Here is a 13,319-nt window from a genome sequence, read left to right as displayed (position 1 = left end):
TGCAGTCGGATGCTTAACCAACTGAGCCACCCAGGCACCCCAGATGAAACCTTTCTACGTTCTTTTTTTACTTTGAGTATATTATCCCAGGGAAACAGTGCTGTTTCTCATATCATTCTTCAAAAGATCTATTTTACCCTGAAAGCACAGAATCAGTACTGTTTCAGCTTACCTAAACTACCTTGTAAAAACATTTCTATGGCAAAAATCATTCACTCATTGTTTGAGTACCTACTGTGTGCCAGGCTTTTTTTTTTTTTTTTTTTTTTGGCCATTCTAACTACAGAAATGAACAAGAGATAAGAATCTTTGATATAATGAACTTCACATTCCAGTAGTGATTTATTTCAAGTTCCTTTTAAAAAATACCAAGAAGTCATCTATCCTTATTACCTTAAATTGGCTTATTTTATGATAAGTGACCTTAGCTAGTGCAGTTGTGATGCTCCATCTATATCCAGTATTCTAGGGAGTATCTAAAAGAAATAGGGAGTGGGTAAGAAGTATATTAACCATTTTTAAATAGGGCAGAAAGAGATACCTTTTGTAGGAAGAGAGTAAGAGAGTTCTTATTTCTCAACTTTTCGTGAAGAAGGATTCTTTGACTATGAGAATGTTTTGAACTTCACATCTGTCATGAACCTCTATTATTAGAAGGTTTCATGTGTTACTACTAAACTATGATATAACTTAGGTCCTGTGTACAGTTTCGAAGAGGCAGTATAATAAGTTGTTAAGTGAACATTCCCTGGATTCACATCACCTAGATTTAAATCCCCACTTCCTCTAATTTAGCTGTGTGATCTTGGGCAAGTTACCTAACATTCTGTGCCAGTAAAATTTAAAATATGTAAAGTAATGATAATAGTTGGTTAAGGTGAGGATGAAATGAGTTAATTGGTAATGCCTAGGACTTGTAAATACTAAGTTACAGCTGTTACTATTTGTCATGCTTGACATGTAGTTGATATAAAAGTTGCTTTTCTACAAGCACCTTACTATTTTGTTTGGCAGATTTATTCTTTCATGGAGAACAATTTGATAAAATGGAAACCTGAGTTCAGCTTTGGCTCATCCACTGGCTTGATCAGTTAGTTGCAGGGGGGCGGGGGTGAGGGTTCAGATAAAATATCTTTTTAATATTTTTGTATAAGATTAGACCATTTAAATTTTTTCTGATAGGTGAGTATGTCGAATCTTTGCCTGTTTTTGAGTACTCAACTTGAACTTATTTTCTCTAGAGTTTTTTGTTTAATTACTATGAAATAATCCCAGATAACACAGTTTACTAGTGGCTATTAGGAATTCTCAAACTTTGAATTATTGGATGGATGGTTTGTAGATTTCTGTGATTTGTGTTTGTGTGTTTCATTTTAAGTTACTTGAAAAACATGCCCAATAAAAGATATTTCCCTAAAATAACCTCTACCTTGGTGTTTCATGTCACTGAGAACCTATTTCATAAAACTGTTGTAATATCCTCCTAGTAAAATTTGAGCCAGATAAAATAGAAATAGATTTTTCCCCTAGTTAAAGCTTCATGTGTGTATACACTTTTCATTAATTTAAAAATGTTATAAACTTTGCTAAAATTTGCTAGTTTTTATATCCTGTTTCTTGGAAGACTAATCAGATTTTCATTGCTTTTTCACTTCCTTCCAGAGGGTACCTTGTAGATAATCATGTTGTAGGATTAAAATAAATGTTGTAGTCAGATTTTATTGGAGTTCAAATCCTGTAAAGATGGTTCTGTTTAACTTCCACAAAGTTACTTGTGGTTTTTCCTGAACTTTTCCTTCTGCAGCAAAGTCCTATTTTCATTAACTACACACTATTTTAAAGTCGAAGATGGTGGTGAAAGATCAGTCTGTGTTACCTTTGGATTTTTTTTCTTTGTGAAAGCAATGGCAGTCTTGATTGTAACAGAAAACTATCTGGAATTTGGACTCGAAACAGGTAATCATTTCATATAACTTTAAAACTCAATTTTGCTTTCTCAAGTGTTAATTTTTTTACTTCATTATTTAATATTTACATCTGATGTGTTTTTAAAATTAAGGTTGAGGTGTATATTCTGTAATGTTCTAAATAATTAAACTTTATTATTCTTAAGTAAGATCTTCCTTTTCTGTAGTTGTTTTAACTGAATTTTTGTTAGTTTGTTACCGTTTTTCAAAAATGCTACCCCCTCCCCATTTTTCCTTACAGTTAGGTAAGTTTCTACAGTGCTGAAGTTTACTCACATAGATAAAGATGCAAAATTTAATGCAAATTTTATGCACACTTATGGAATGTACAAATATCAAAGGGATGTTTTCAAAGACTGTTCCTGCTAATAACCAAATTTTATTGCATTATGGCATACTAATTAGCACATGAAAGAGCTAAGCTAGTCACTTCAACATTTAAGATGTTCTGTTTTCTAACATTTTATTTCCAAAGAAAGATTCTGTGTTAAGAATTTTTTTTTTCCCTGCAGGGTTTACAAATTTTTCAGATAGTGCGATGCAGTTTCTTGAAAAGCAAGGTTTAGAATCTCAGTAAGTTTTTAAAAATATTAAGTATCACTTAAATTTTAATTTTTCCAATTTTTGTAAAACAACATTTTGTGGCTTTCTGTTTTTAATCTGTGAAGAGTTCCTTTTTAAAGTAAGATTGTCCCTTTTAGAAATACCCTTACTCTTAATTTTTAGATGTGTATACAGTTAGTGTCATTCATAAAATTCTTACCTGTATTTGTTTTTATTTGATTTAATTCCTTGAATAATTTTATACTGAACTGTATATCAAATTCTATGTTGAATATATAGATTAGATTGTTACCAGTGTGGCTAGAGATGCCTGGTTGAGTTTATAATTTACCCAAATGTGGCTCATTATAGATAATTAAGAGAAGTCCTTTTGCCAAAGTTTACTTAGTTTTTATTAGTTACTATTGTGATTTGTAAAGTAATGGATTAGCAGAAAGGAAATTCCTAGAAAGTTAACTTAGAGAACTTCTCGCCTTTTTTTTTTTTTTTTTTTTTTTTTAAATTTATAGGGGTCCCGTTTCAAAACTTACCTTCAAATTTTTCCTGGCTATTTTCTGTTCACTCATTGGGGCTTTTTTGACATTTCCTGGATTACGACTGGCTCAAATGCATCTGGATGCCCTGAATTTGGCAACAGAAAAAATTACACAGTAAGCGGAAAATGTACATAAGCACATGCAGATAAATATATGTTTTCCATCTTAATGAAGGTATATTATTGTAATGAAATCATAAATTATTGTATTGAAAATTAATAAATAACCATTTGATGTCATCTTACTTCTTCTAAAAGCAGGTTTTTTAATTCACTTCTAAATTTTAAGTCCTTTGTTTAAAAACATACATCATTTACTCAATTTCCTTTTCACTTGTTAAAATGGAAAAATCAGTATTTCTTAGTTCTTTTTAACTCAGAAGTCAGCGTTTATGAAATAGTCCCTACAACTGAACGAAGGATCTGTGGAAATTTTCTTAAATCAGAACATTTTAATTAAAATACTTTATTTAAATTTTGTGTAAATAATTTTATGCAAATAATTTTTTACTTAAAATTTTTTAAATGTTTTGAAAGTTAAATATGTGTACATAAGAAATATGTTTTTTAAAAAATTATTGCTCTATTTATGAGACCCTTGTTAAAATAATACATTATTTTACTTGGAGATTGCTGATACTATACTAAGTGTTAAATATCATAGATTACTTTTAACTGCCAAATTCTGTTTTAGTTCTCAGATGAAGAAATAATGCTTGAATATCTACATATAGTTCAAAACCCATTTACCATATTTTTTGTGGTTGTTATAGATGTTTTTTGTTGACTGTTAGACAGCTTGGCAGAATGACAGGTTTATATCTCTTTGAATTCATATCAGGACCCAGATTTCCATCTTGTCTTCATGTTTTGCAGTAGAACCCCAAGTTGAGATATTCCATTTTGATATTTGTGTATACAGTCTTTGAGTTTCTGAGTGATCATTTTCCCTAACATTTCTGTTCTTTAAAACCCTATATTTAATGATGTTGTTTATCTAGTCTTTTCACATTCTTATCTCTCTTACCTATGTCATTTTTCCTTTATTTTAATTTTGCAGTCTTTTTGGTTTTTTCCTTATGTCTATTTTTCTACATATGCTGTTTGAATGTGTTTACTTATTCTCACGTCCCAGTACCCACTTCTTCCTCCCTCTTTTTTCCCCTCTTTTTCACTCAGCATGCTCTTGGCTACATCCTGCTTTTCTCCCAACATCCATCCATCTCTCTAATGGCTTCTTTTAAGACAAAACCTGGATTTCCCCCTCCTCTCTACACACACACTTCTGTCCACTAACCCCAGTGTTAGGATTTAAATAAGCTGAAAAGGGTGGGTGGAGGGGAGCCCTTCACCAGCCACTGAAACCGCTGTGGGCTGCTCCTTGATACCAGAGTGTTCCCTAGCAACACTGCATACCTAATACTGCTGCTTTCTTCCCCCGCACCCGGTGCTTTACCCAGGCTGGGGGATGAAAGAATCACTTTATAAGAACATTTAAAGCATTTAGGGGTAGTTTAGGGTTGCAAGGGAGCACATCTTCATTTCCTTTTCAGTAAAATGTAGCTTTTTTTTTTTTTTTTTTAAAGATTTTTCCTTTTGGGGTTTGGAGCTTTATTTTCAGTTCATTGCAGCCCCCGATTGGGTTGTAGCACTCTGCCATGATACAGGAGTGTGGGCAAGCTGGTTCTGTTGTGAGAATAGCAGGACTGGCACAAAGCGCAGCGTTCTCCTCACCCCATGGCCGGGCACTAGTACATGTTTTAATGCCAAAGCTTGGAACCAGAGTTCTACCTTTTTGGTTTGGGTTTGGGTTTGGGTTTCTGACCCAGCCCTGTTTCCTTACACAGGTCACTGTCATTTGCATTGTAGTGATTTTAAAATATGTGCATGTATGTATTTAAAACTCCCCAGTTAAGCCCGTAACTGTGGTTAATCATGAAAGCAGTATATGGTAATGAAACAGAAGAATTTGTCTTTTTTCTAGAATAAGAACAGTCTTCAGTCATCTTCTGCCTTTGTGGGATACAAACTTAGAACAGTAATTAACAGTGAATTATAATTCAGACCTAAATTAGTGTATTAGTTTATTAGGGATTTTTAGTGTGTTAGGGATTTTGCTTTTCTAAAGTAATGTAAATTTTCTGGGTACATATAGGATAGGGAAATTAATTTCAGATATGTTCATTATACAGCATGAAGAAATAAAATATTTGAATCATTCAGGACTTTAGCAGTCTTATTAAAACATTATACACGATTATTGCATTTTGAAAGTCTCCTTATCTATAGGTTGTTGCAGTGGGTTCCATGTTCCATATGCCTGCTAGTATTTGGACCTTGCTAATAACACTGTTTCTTACTTATACATAGTAAGGAGGCACTTTGTTTTAGCTGCACAGAGGAAATATCAAAAGACGATGCATGTATACTGAGAATCCATTGGATTCGTTGACTTATATGTAAAGTTAGGGAATCATTTAAGTACCTATGTATTAAATCAGGGATATCGTAGGGGATGGTTAAAGAACACTAAAACAGAACTCGACAGGTTTTGATTTTAGTGCCAGATCTGCCTTTAAGCCATGACATTTTCATGAGCAAGTCATTTAGTTTCCTGAATCTAAATGTTCTCATCTGAAAAATTCAGATAATGAGGGACTCATTTTTGCAGGAACTCAGATCAGTGTCAAGTGATAAGGATAAATAAAAAATGATGTCCGTAGTATCTTAATACAGAACACTGAAAATAAGTTTCTACCTCCTTTTTTTTAAGTTCCAAGTTTCTGTAGTTTATTAGTGTATTTTTCCTGGATTTTCATGTTTGTTTCTTACATATTTTCAGAACATTACTTCATATCAACTTCTTGGCTCCTTTATTTATGGTTCTGCTCTGGGTTAAACCAATCACCAAAGACTACATTATGAACCCACCATTGGGTAAAGAAAGTGTCCCTTTGTAAGTATGGGTATTTGATGGCTAATTTTTGTTTCCTTATAGAATCATAACTTTTTCAAAATGGTATTTATTGTATTTAAGTTTTTTAATGATAATAGGACACTGTATTTTTAAAACCTAAATAGAAATGCTAAAAGATGTATTCTAAAACTGAAGCTACTGGCAAATCATCATTTAGCCTTTTTATAAATGTGAATGGTTATTAACCCACACCAATATTATCTTGCACACTTGTAAGATAATCTGATTTCTCAATCATGTCTAGTTGTTGTCTGACATTTTTCTGGTTGGGGCCTGTTTTTAACATACTTTCTGCAGGTTTTTTTCTTAATTTTGAAAACTGTGGAGGAAGTAATGAGTAATATAAATGGGAACTCATATATTCAGCCATTATAAGAGTTGTCAATATTTTCCATATTTGCTTCACCTTTTAAAAAAATTTTTGATGCAGTAGTTTTTCAAGTGAATTCGAGGTCTAATATTTTTATCCCTAAGTACATTAGTATGCACCTTTAAGAAATAAGGACATTTTCTGGATATTATCATCATACCTATCAAATTTTTTAAATAATGCCTTAACATTATTATCTAATGTTAGGTCATATTTCCCCTTTTAACAGAACTAGATGGTAAGGAAACATAGAAACAATTTATTAAAAGGTGCTAATGAATTGCACTTGATATATTAACTCATTAACCTTGTGGAACTATGTTAGAGTAATAGAAAGAATCAGACATAGCTGGTTCAAACCACAGCTGTGATCTTCACTGAAACTGTCACTTGAGGGAGATTATTTAACTTCACTGAGCCTCTGTTTCCCCATCTGGAAAATGAAGATAATAGTATCTGCCTCACAAAGTTGTCACTGGAATTAAATGAAAGAATACATGTAATGCAACCAGCTGGAAGTAAGTGCTTAATAAATGTTTCCTTTACTGCTCTCCCTCACCAGAATTAAAGTGGAAAACCTTGGCTAGTCATTGACTACACAGTATACATTTTATATTAATGTGTTTCTTTTAGATCCTGGTACGTATTTGTCTTGGAGTACTTAATCAGTGATGACCATGACTTTTTTATTTTTTTTAAGAGTTAATCTTACTGAACTAGGGGAGGATCCTTTGAAGTTGTAATGTTTTTTCCCCATACAAGTAAGCCTTAATGGTAATTTTAACTTGAAAGATTCACAAAGTTTTAAAAAAGTAATTTCACATATTTCAGCTGTCCTATATTAAGCACCTAATATGTGCTAGATACTAGAGTGGAAGCTGAGCAAGGTCTAGGTGTTACTTTCCAATTACAGTGTTACCTTTTATCAAAGCACAAATTGTGGTATTTTAAAAACATTAAACCACAAAAAGACATCAGAAATTACCTCTTCTATCTAAAATCCTCTGAGAAAACATTACATTCCAGGTACATCTCACCTGGAATACTCCTCTTAGTTTTGAGGAATTCTTAACAACTGAGCCAGCTTGAGCACATGGGTTAATAAGTGACTTGTTAGAGAGGAATCTTCGCCATCTGGTTTCTTCATAGTATATCAGAATTACTGGTTTTCCACTGATCCCAGTCAGGAGCTCAGCAGCGTGAGAGATCTTATTCAGATATCTGTATAATCAGACAAAACTCTAGGCATGGGTTGTTGACTTGATAGTTTCACATGCAGTCCCCTGTGGTTTCCTTCTTCTGAAACTCGCCAGTTGAAGAGCCCTCAACTTCTCTTCATTTCACAACCAAAATTTTTCCATAGAAGAGGGTAGATAGAGAAGAGGATCCCATGTACTTTCTGCATTTTTCTTGTAGATATATTTTACTACTTAACGTTCATGATACATTTATCTAGTTCTGTTGTGCAAGTCCATTATTATATAGTAAGTCTAGTATCTTGGGATACTGTTTTATGTCTCCAACTGTAAGTATAGATAGTCTGTGTTTTATATGGTGAACACCTAATTTAACTAGCATGCTAACATATTTTAGTTTTTGGGAGCACCTTACCAACTTTTTGTTCTGCAGAATGACTGAAGCTACATTTGATACTTTGCGACTCTGGCTAATAGTCCTGCTGTGTGCTTTGCGGTTGGCCATGATGCGCAGTCACCTGCAAGCTTACTTAAACTTAGCCCAGAAATGTGTGGATCAGATGAAGAAAGAAGCAGGGCGAATAAGTACAGTTGAGCTACAGAAAATGGTAAGTATCCTACCGTAGTCACAATGATAACTAGCAAACACTGCATTGTAAGAAACCAAAGCATTGATTTCCTTTAATAGTAATTTTATCCCATCAGACTCTTACCGTAAATAAATGGTATAATCTTAAATTGACCCATACGAAAGAGACCTCAATCTGCTTTTGGGGCTAAGTGAAGAAGGAATCTCAAGTCCTCTTTCTGCCTTAGTACTTTAAGTATCATACAGTTTGGGTTTCAAAGCTGTAATATATCTACTGTTGCTAAGTGGGACTCCCAATTGATTTGAAAGATACTACAGTATATTATGTCTAGCCTTTAAGATTTACAGGGTAGGAAATAACTAGTTTTAGTGACTAAATTAATTCCATTTAACATTCTTCCAAGTATTTGAACATGAAATGTTAACATTTAACATAATGTGAATTCCAGAGAAGGAAAGTGCTAGGAATCCATCTACTGTTATAGTTAACTGGATTTATATAACCTGATCTTGTCTTTTGTAGAAATTTGGTGTTGAGTCCCCTATTTTTCACTCTTCTTTCATAGTCAGGGGACATTTATCAAGATTCAGACACTTTTGTTTTACTGTACAAATTTTCATACTCTATCATTTTACCTCAAATTTTAGTTGAATATGTTCATATAGAATGGGGATTAAGTGTTCTTACTTATGAGGGGTTAATGGCTTGGCATGTTATTTTTATTTGATGTTTTGGTGTCTAGAGATTTTAGTGGTTTATTATATTTGAAATGTAAGTGAATATACCACTTGAATTTAAGTGGTTATTTCCTCTAATTTATATTAGTCACTTAAGAAGCACTATTTTTAAGGAATTTATTTTAATATTTTCACATTTTTAAAAATTCATCTTCAAACTAAGCCTTTTTGAAGTCCATTTGGGGGCATTTATAATGAAGAGCAAACTTATTAGCATTTATCTTCCTTCCCATGATGAAATTAGTTATCTCTTAAGCAATTCATTTTGACAACTTTATGAAAGTTAAATTCACCCATAACGTGTCCACCGTATTAGTCACTGAAGAATGTTGTTGTTTGCAGGTGGCTCGAGTCTTCTATTACCTTTGTGTCATTGCACTGCAGTATGTGGCCCCTCTGGTAATGCTGCTTCACACAACCCTGCTTTTGAAAACACTAGGTAGGCACACCCTGGTGACTGGAAAGCGTGTTCATGTCGTTTCTGCCTATGATTAATAAATGCACCTCTTAAAATTGTTTTCTTTAAAAATTTTAAGAAAAATAGGAAGCTTTGAGCTGTAGAAGTTGATTCATCATCTTGGTTTTGAAATCTCAGGTCCATATAGTTTTATAATATTACACTTTGTTTGTATGAATTGTTTGCAGAAGGTTAATTCCCAAATTTACTGAGAAACTCAAATGAGCACTCTTGGTCTTAGTTATTATGTGTTGTAAAAAGATGATACAAGATTTTGTTAGTGCCTAACGTTTAAATTATTGTAAGGTCCTTGTATATTTATATGAATTGCAAGACCCTGTAGGGAGTTCTACTTTAATATTGACAGGATAAAGATTTCTCTTTGGAAGAACAAAGTTCTCCTGTAAGTCTATTCACTTAACTATCCAGTTCCTGTGTGGTGTTATTTGAGAGCTATCCATTATTATATTGATCATTTCCCTTTGCTTAGATCAGGCAGTCAGCCAGTGTGGGGGTTTAAGAAGCCTGAAGGAACTAACAGTATTATTTGGGTGGGCTTAGTAGATACTATAGAGCTGTTGACAGATGAAATGGCCTTTAGGAATCTATGGAACCTAAAGAAGTAGCTCAATTCTAAATTATGTGACTCATATCCTATCCAACATAGTAAAATATATGATGAAAAACTTTCTGGAAGCTATTAATAGTGTCTCACATTGAAATCATAGATAGTTTCTGAGAAAGAAATTTATTCTGATATTCTAGTGGTAGAAAAGATTTCTAAGAATCTGTCCCTGTCACTCCAGTAGAGGTAGTTGATTAATGTATTATACAAGGAAAAAATGTTTTTATTATTTTACCACATTTTAGTGCAGTTAATTAAAAGTAAATTAGACTTTTTATGTGTACTTTTACTGATAAGGCAAGACTATAGTCTAGTCAAGTTAAATGAATTTTTACCAGGTATGTAGAAAGGTTATTTTACTTTATTTTCAACATGAAATAATTTGTTGTACCACTAAACTTCTTGTTCTTCATTTCAAATATAAGTTAAAAAATCATTTTATTTTTTAAATTAGAACCTCTGGAATTACTCATTCTTCAAGTTTTACTTGTGTCTTGAATTTTCTAGGTAATCACTCCTGGGGGATTTATCCAGAATCTGTCTCTGCCTTGCCAGCGGATAATAGTCTGCCCTCCAGTTCTGTTTATTCCGAATCACCATCTGCCGATGGGAAGATGAAGGTAACTGTTACACAAATAACCGTGGCACTCAGCAGCCTAAAGAACATTTTCACTCCTCTCCTTTTTCGAGGACTTCTGTCTTTTCTGACCTGGTGGATTGCTGCTTGTCTCTTTTCTACAAGCCTTTTTGGACTTTTTTATCACCAGTATCTGACTGTGGCATGAATCCCAGTTAACAAAAAAGGATATCCAAGTCACACTTTGAATTGAAATATCTATGCCCTTGAAGGGCTGTCGGAAATTAGAAGAAAGCAAATGCTAAGGAAAAAACATATCAGAATATCTTGTATTAAATCTTCCTCTGTATTCTCAGGGTGAATCAATGGTATAATATTTAAGATTACAGAGTAGATTATTAACTGCTATACTGTGGCATTGGAATTTTAACTCCTTGTATTAACTGATGGGGAGAGGGCTATCTACAGGGGTAATACTTAGGATTACCTTGGTTTACAGAAACCTCCAGCAGTCTTTGAAACTTCTCCTATGACTCCAGTTCTTGACTGATTGCTCTTAATGGTATAAAGGTACTGTTAATATTCATAGTGGCTGCCTATAGAACAGTCTTCAAACTGAGCCATGCTTTGGGGGAGGGAAAGGAGCTAAAGTCATTTCTGTTGGTAATACATTAGTCACTCTTCAAATAACATCAATGGCAAAATCCAACAGAAAGGAAGAAATAGCTACTGTATATTACAGTAAAGAAAGCCGCATAGTCATTTTAAATTTAATGGAGATGTACATGGTTAATATCTACAAGTACTGCTGCTTGAGAGTAGCAGACTGTTGTTTTAAAATGTATTTTATCCAACTGGAGGGATCTTTTAAAAACGATTAGCTATATGAACATTTGCGGTTAGGCTTAGAACTCCCATATTTTAGTTTATTCTGTGATCCTAAATATACTTCTTTTAATAGTCTAAAAATATTTATCAATATCGATCCAACTTTTAAAAAATTACTTTAATCCTGCTGACTACTTGTATGTATTGTATATATATTATATATTAAATATATAATATATTGAAATGATGAAAGATGAAAATATTGGATCCTTATAATATTTTAAGTTGCCGAATGTATATTAAATGTGATTGAGTGAGATGTGTTTGTATCTAGACATTTTCTTTCTTTTTGGAATGAGATTAAAATACATTTTGAAAGTTCATCAGATCAAGCAATTTATTTGCGTTGCTGTGTATGAGACTGCTTAAAATTTTATAAATACTTAGGTGATTTCTCCCAAATTAAATTTCTTTTCTTATCATTTTCAAAAATCAGAATCTTTCTCACCAGATATACAGGAATCATTTAAATAGGATTTGTTTTAAGTTGTAGTGTTTAGAATTAGAAATGTTAGTATTTTCTTTGATAGGATGAAATTGAGGCAATTTAAATGAAAAATTAATATGAAATGAAAAAGCTTGTGGTTCACATTCATTTGAATAATCTCAATACAGCAAATTCCTATCGTTTGTTATAGATTAAATATTTTGGAATTAGCTGATATTTTAAATATGACTGAGGAATAAGTGCTTAAGTTGGATAAGATTCTTTGGTTGAAATGAATTGTTAATATAGCCTAATAGTTCATGCATATTTACAAAAGAAACATTCCATATACATCCTGAAAATAAGAATCTTACAACAAGATTATGACATTTATTTTGTATGTGGAAGTTCTGACATGTTGGACTTGAAAAGAACCTCACCTGATATTTATAATGGTTTTTATTAAAGAGCTACATTTTAAAAATTAGAATTAAAGTTACTCCTTGGGTTTCAAAGTTTGTACTGTGGAGTAATATGGAGGGGAAAGGCATAGAATTTATTATTGGATGAAATAACATGCATTTCTAAAATACTATTGATTCACTCTTTTTAAACTTGAATTCTCCATAAGTATACTGTGAGTTTGTGCAAACTGCACATGAATTTAAATAATAGGTTTGGTTTGGTTAGTTTTTAGCCTTTCCAAACAGATTTAAAGAGAATGATTGTTACAACTACTAACTGGTTTATTTAAGCATCTTGTCTTGTACACAGATTCTGTTCCTGAGTATAAAGGGTTTGTACTTTATGTAAAACAAACAGTATTTTTTAAATTGAGATATAATTGACATAGAGCATTTTATTTGTTTTAGGTATACAACTTAATTATTTATATGTATGTGTGATTCCAAATAATATTTTAATATTCTCAATTAGGCCAGTAGAATTCTTTTATTTTTTATGTCAGATTCTGGTCAATACAAAGGTTTCATAGATCAGTTATTTTACATTTCTGCTAAAGTAACTAGGAGTCCTTATAATCTTGCTTCATATGATTTGTGGAATTGTATTTGATAATTTGTTGATTCCTGCCCCCCCGTCCCTTGCCCACTGCACTATAAAAATCAGAGCTCTATTCTCCCTCCTACCCCCATTGAAGTGTCTGAAATGAAAAGCATATAATTTTATCTTAATATCCGTATGCAGTTTGATTATCTTTGGCATTTTCCCCAGAATTCCAATTGCTATGCATAAATGACCAACGCATCCAAGCAGAATGGGCTCATTGTCTTATTGTTTCTGATATAAATATCATTGGTAAAATAGTGACATTTCTTCTTGAGTTATGATTCAGAAGAGATATTCATCCATTAATGGAATTGATAGGTCCAGGAAGCAATAAGTAGAAT

The 13,319-nt window shown here is 32.6% G+C and overlaps 1 protein-coding gene across 7 annotated transcripts in view; it reads left to right on the top strand.

The window, feature by feature from the left end:
* TMEM161B (transmembrane protein 161B) overlaps positions 1-11,624 on the top strand; it is a 68,595-nt gene extending 56,971 nt beyond the window's left edge. For 6 of the 7 annotated variants that reach the window (XM_029942566.1, XM_029942565.1, XM_029942572.1 and 3 more), the window contains 7 exons: positions 1,805-1,956; positions 2,480-2,540; positions 3,041-3,181; positions 5,909-6,022; positions 8,043-8,217; positions 9,279-9,375; positions 10,526-11,624. In XM_029942566.1, coding sequence (XP_029798426.1) covers positions 1,805-1,956; positions 2,480-2,540; positions 3,041-3,181; positions 5,909-6,022; positions 8,043-8,217; positions 9,279-9,375; positions 10,526-10,803 — 1,018 coding nt within the window. In that variant the 3' untranslated portion in view covers positions 10,804-11,624. The remainder of the gene's footprint in view (positions 1-1,804; positions 1,957-2,479; positions 2,541-3,040; positions 3,182-5,908; positions 6,023-8,042; positions 8,218-9,278; positions 9,376-10,525) is intronic. The other variant, XM_029942571.1, reaches the window with a different exon arrangement.
* The last annotated feature ends 1,695 nt before the right edge of the window (positions 11,625-13,319 follow it).

The sequence above is a fragment of the Suricata suricatta genome, chromosome 6 (assembly GCF_006229205.1).
Source record: "Suricata suricatta isolate VVHF042 chromosome 6, meerkat_22Aug2017_6uvM2_HiC, whole genome shotgun sequence".
Taxonomy (NCBI): domain Eukaryota; kingdom Metazoa; phylum Chordata; class Mammalia; order Carnivora; family Herpestidae; genus Suricata; species Suricata suricatta.
The sequence above is the reverse complement of the archived record's forward strand: the minus strand, read 5'-3'. Positions and strand labels throughout refer to the sequence as shown.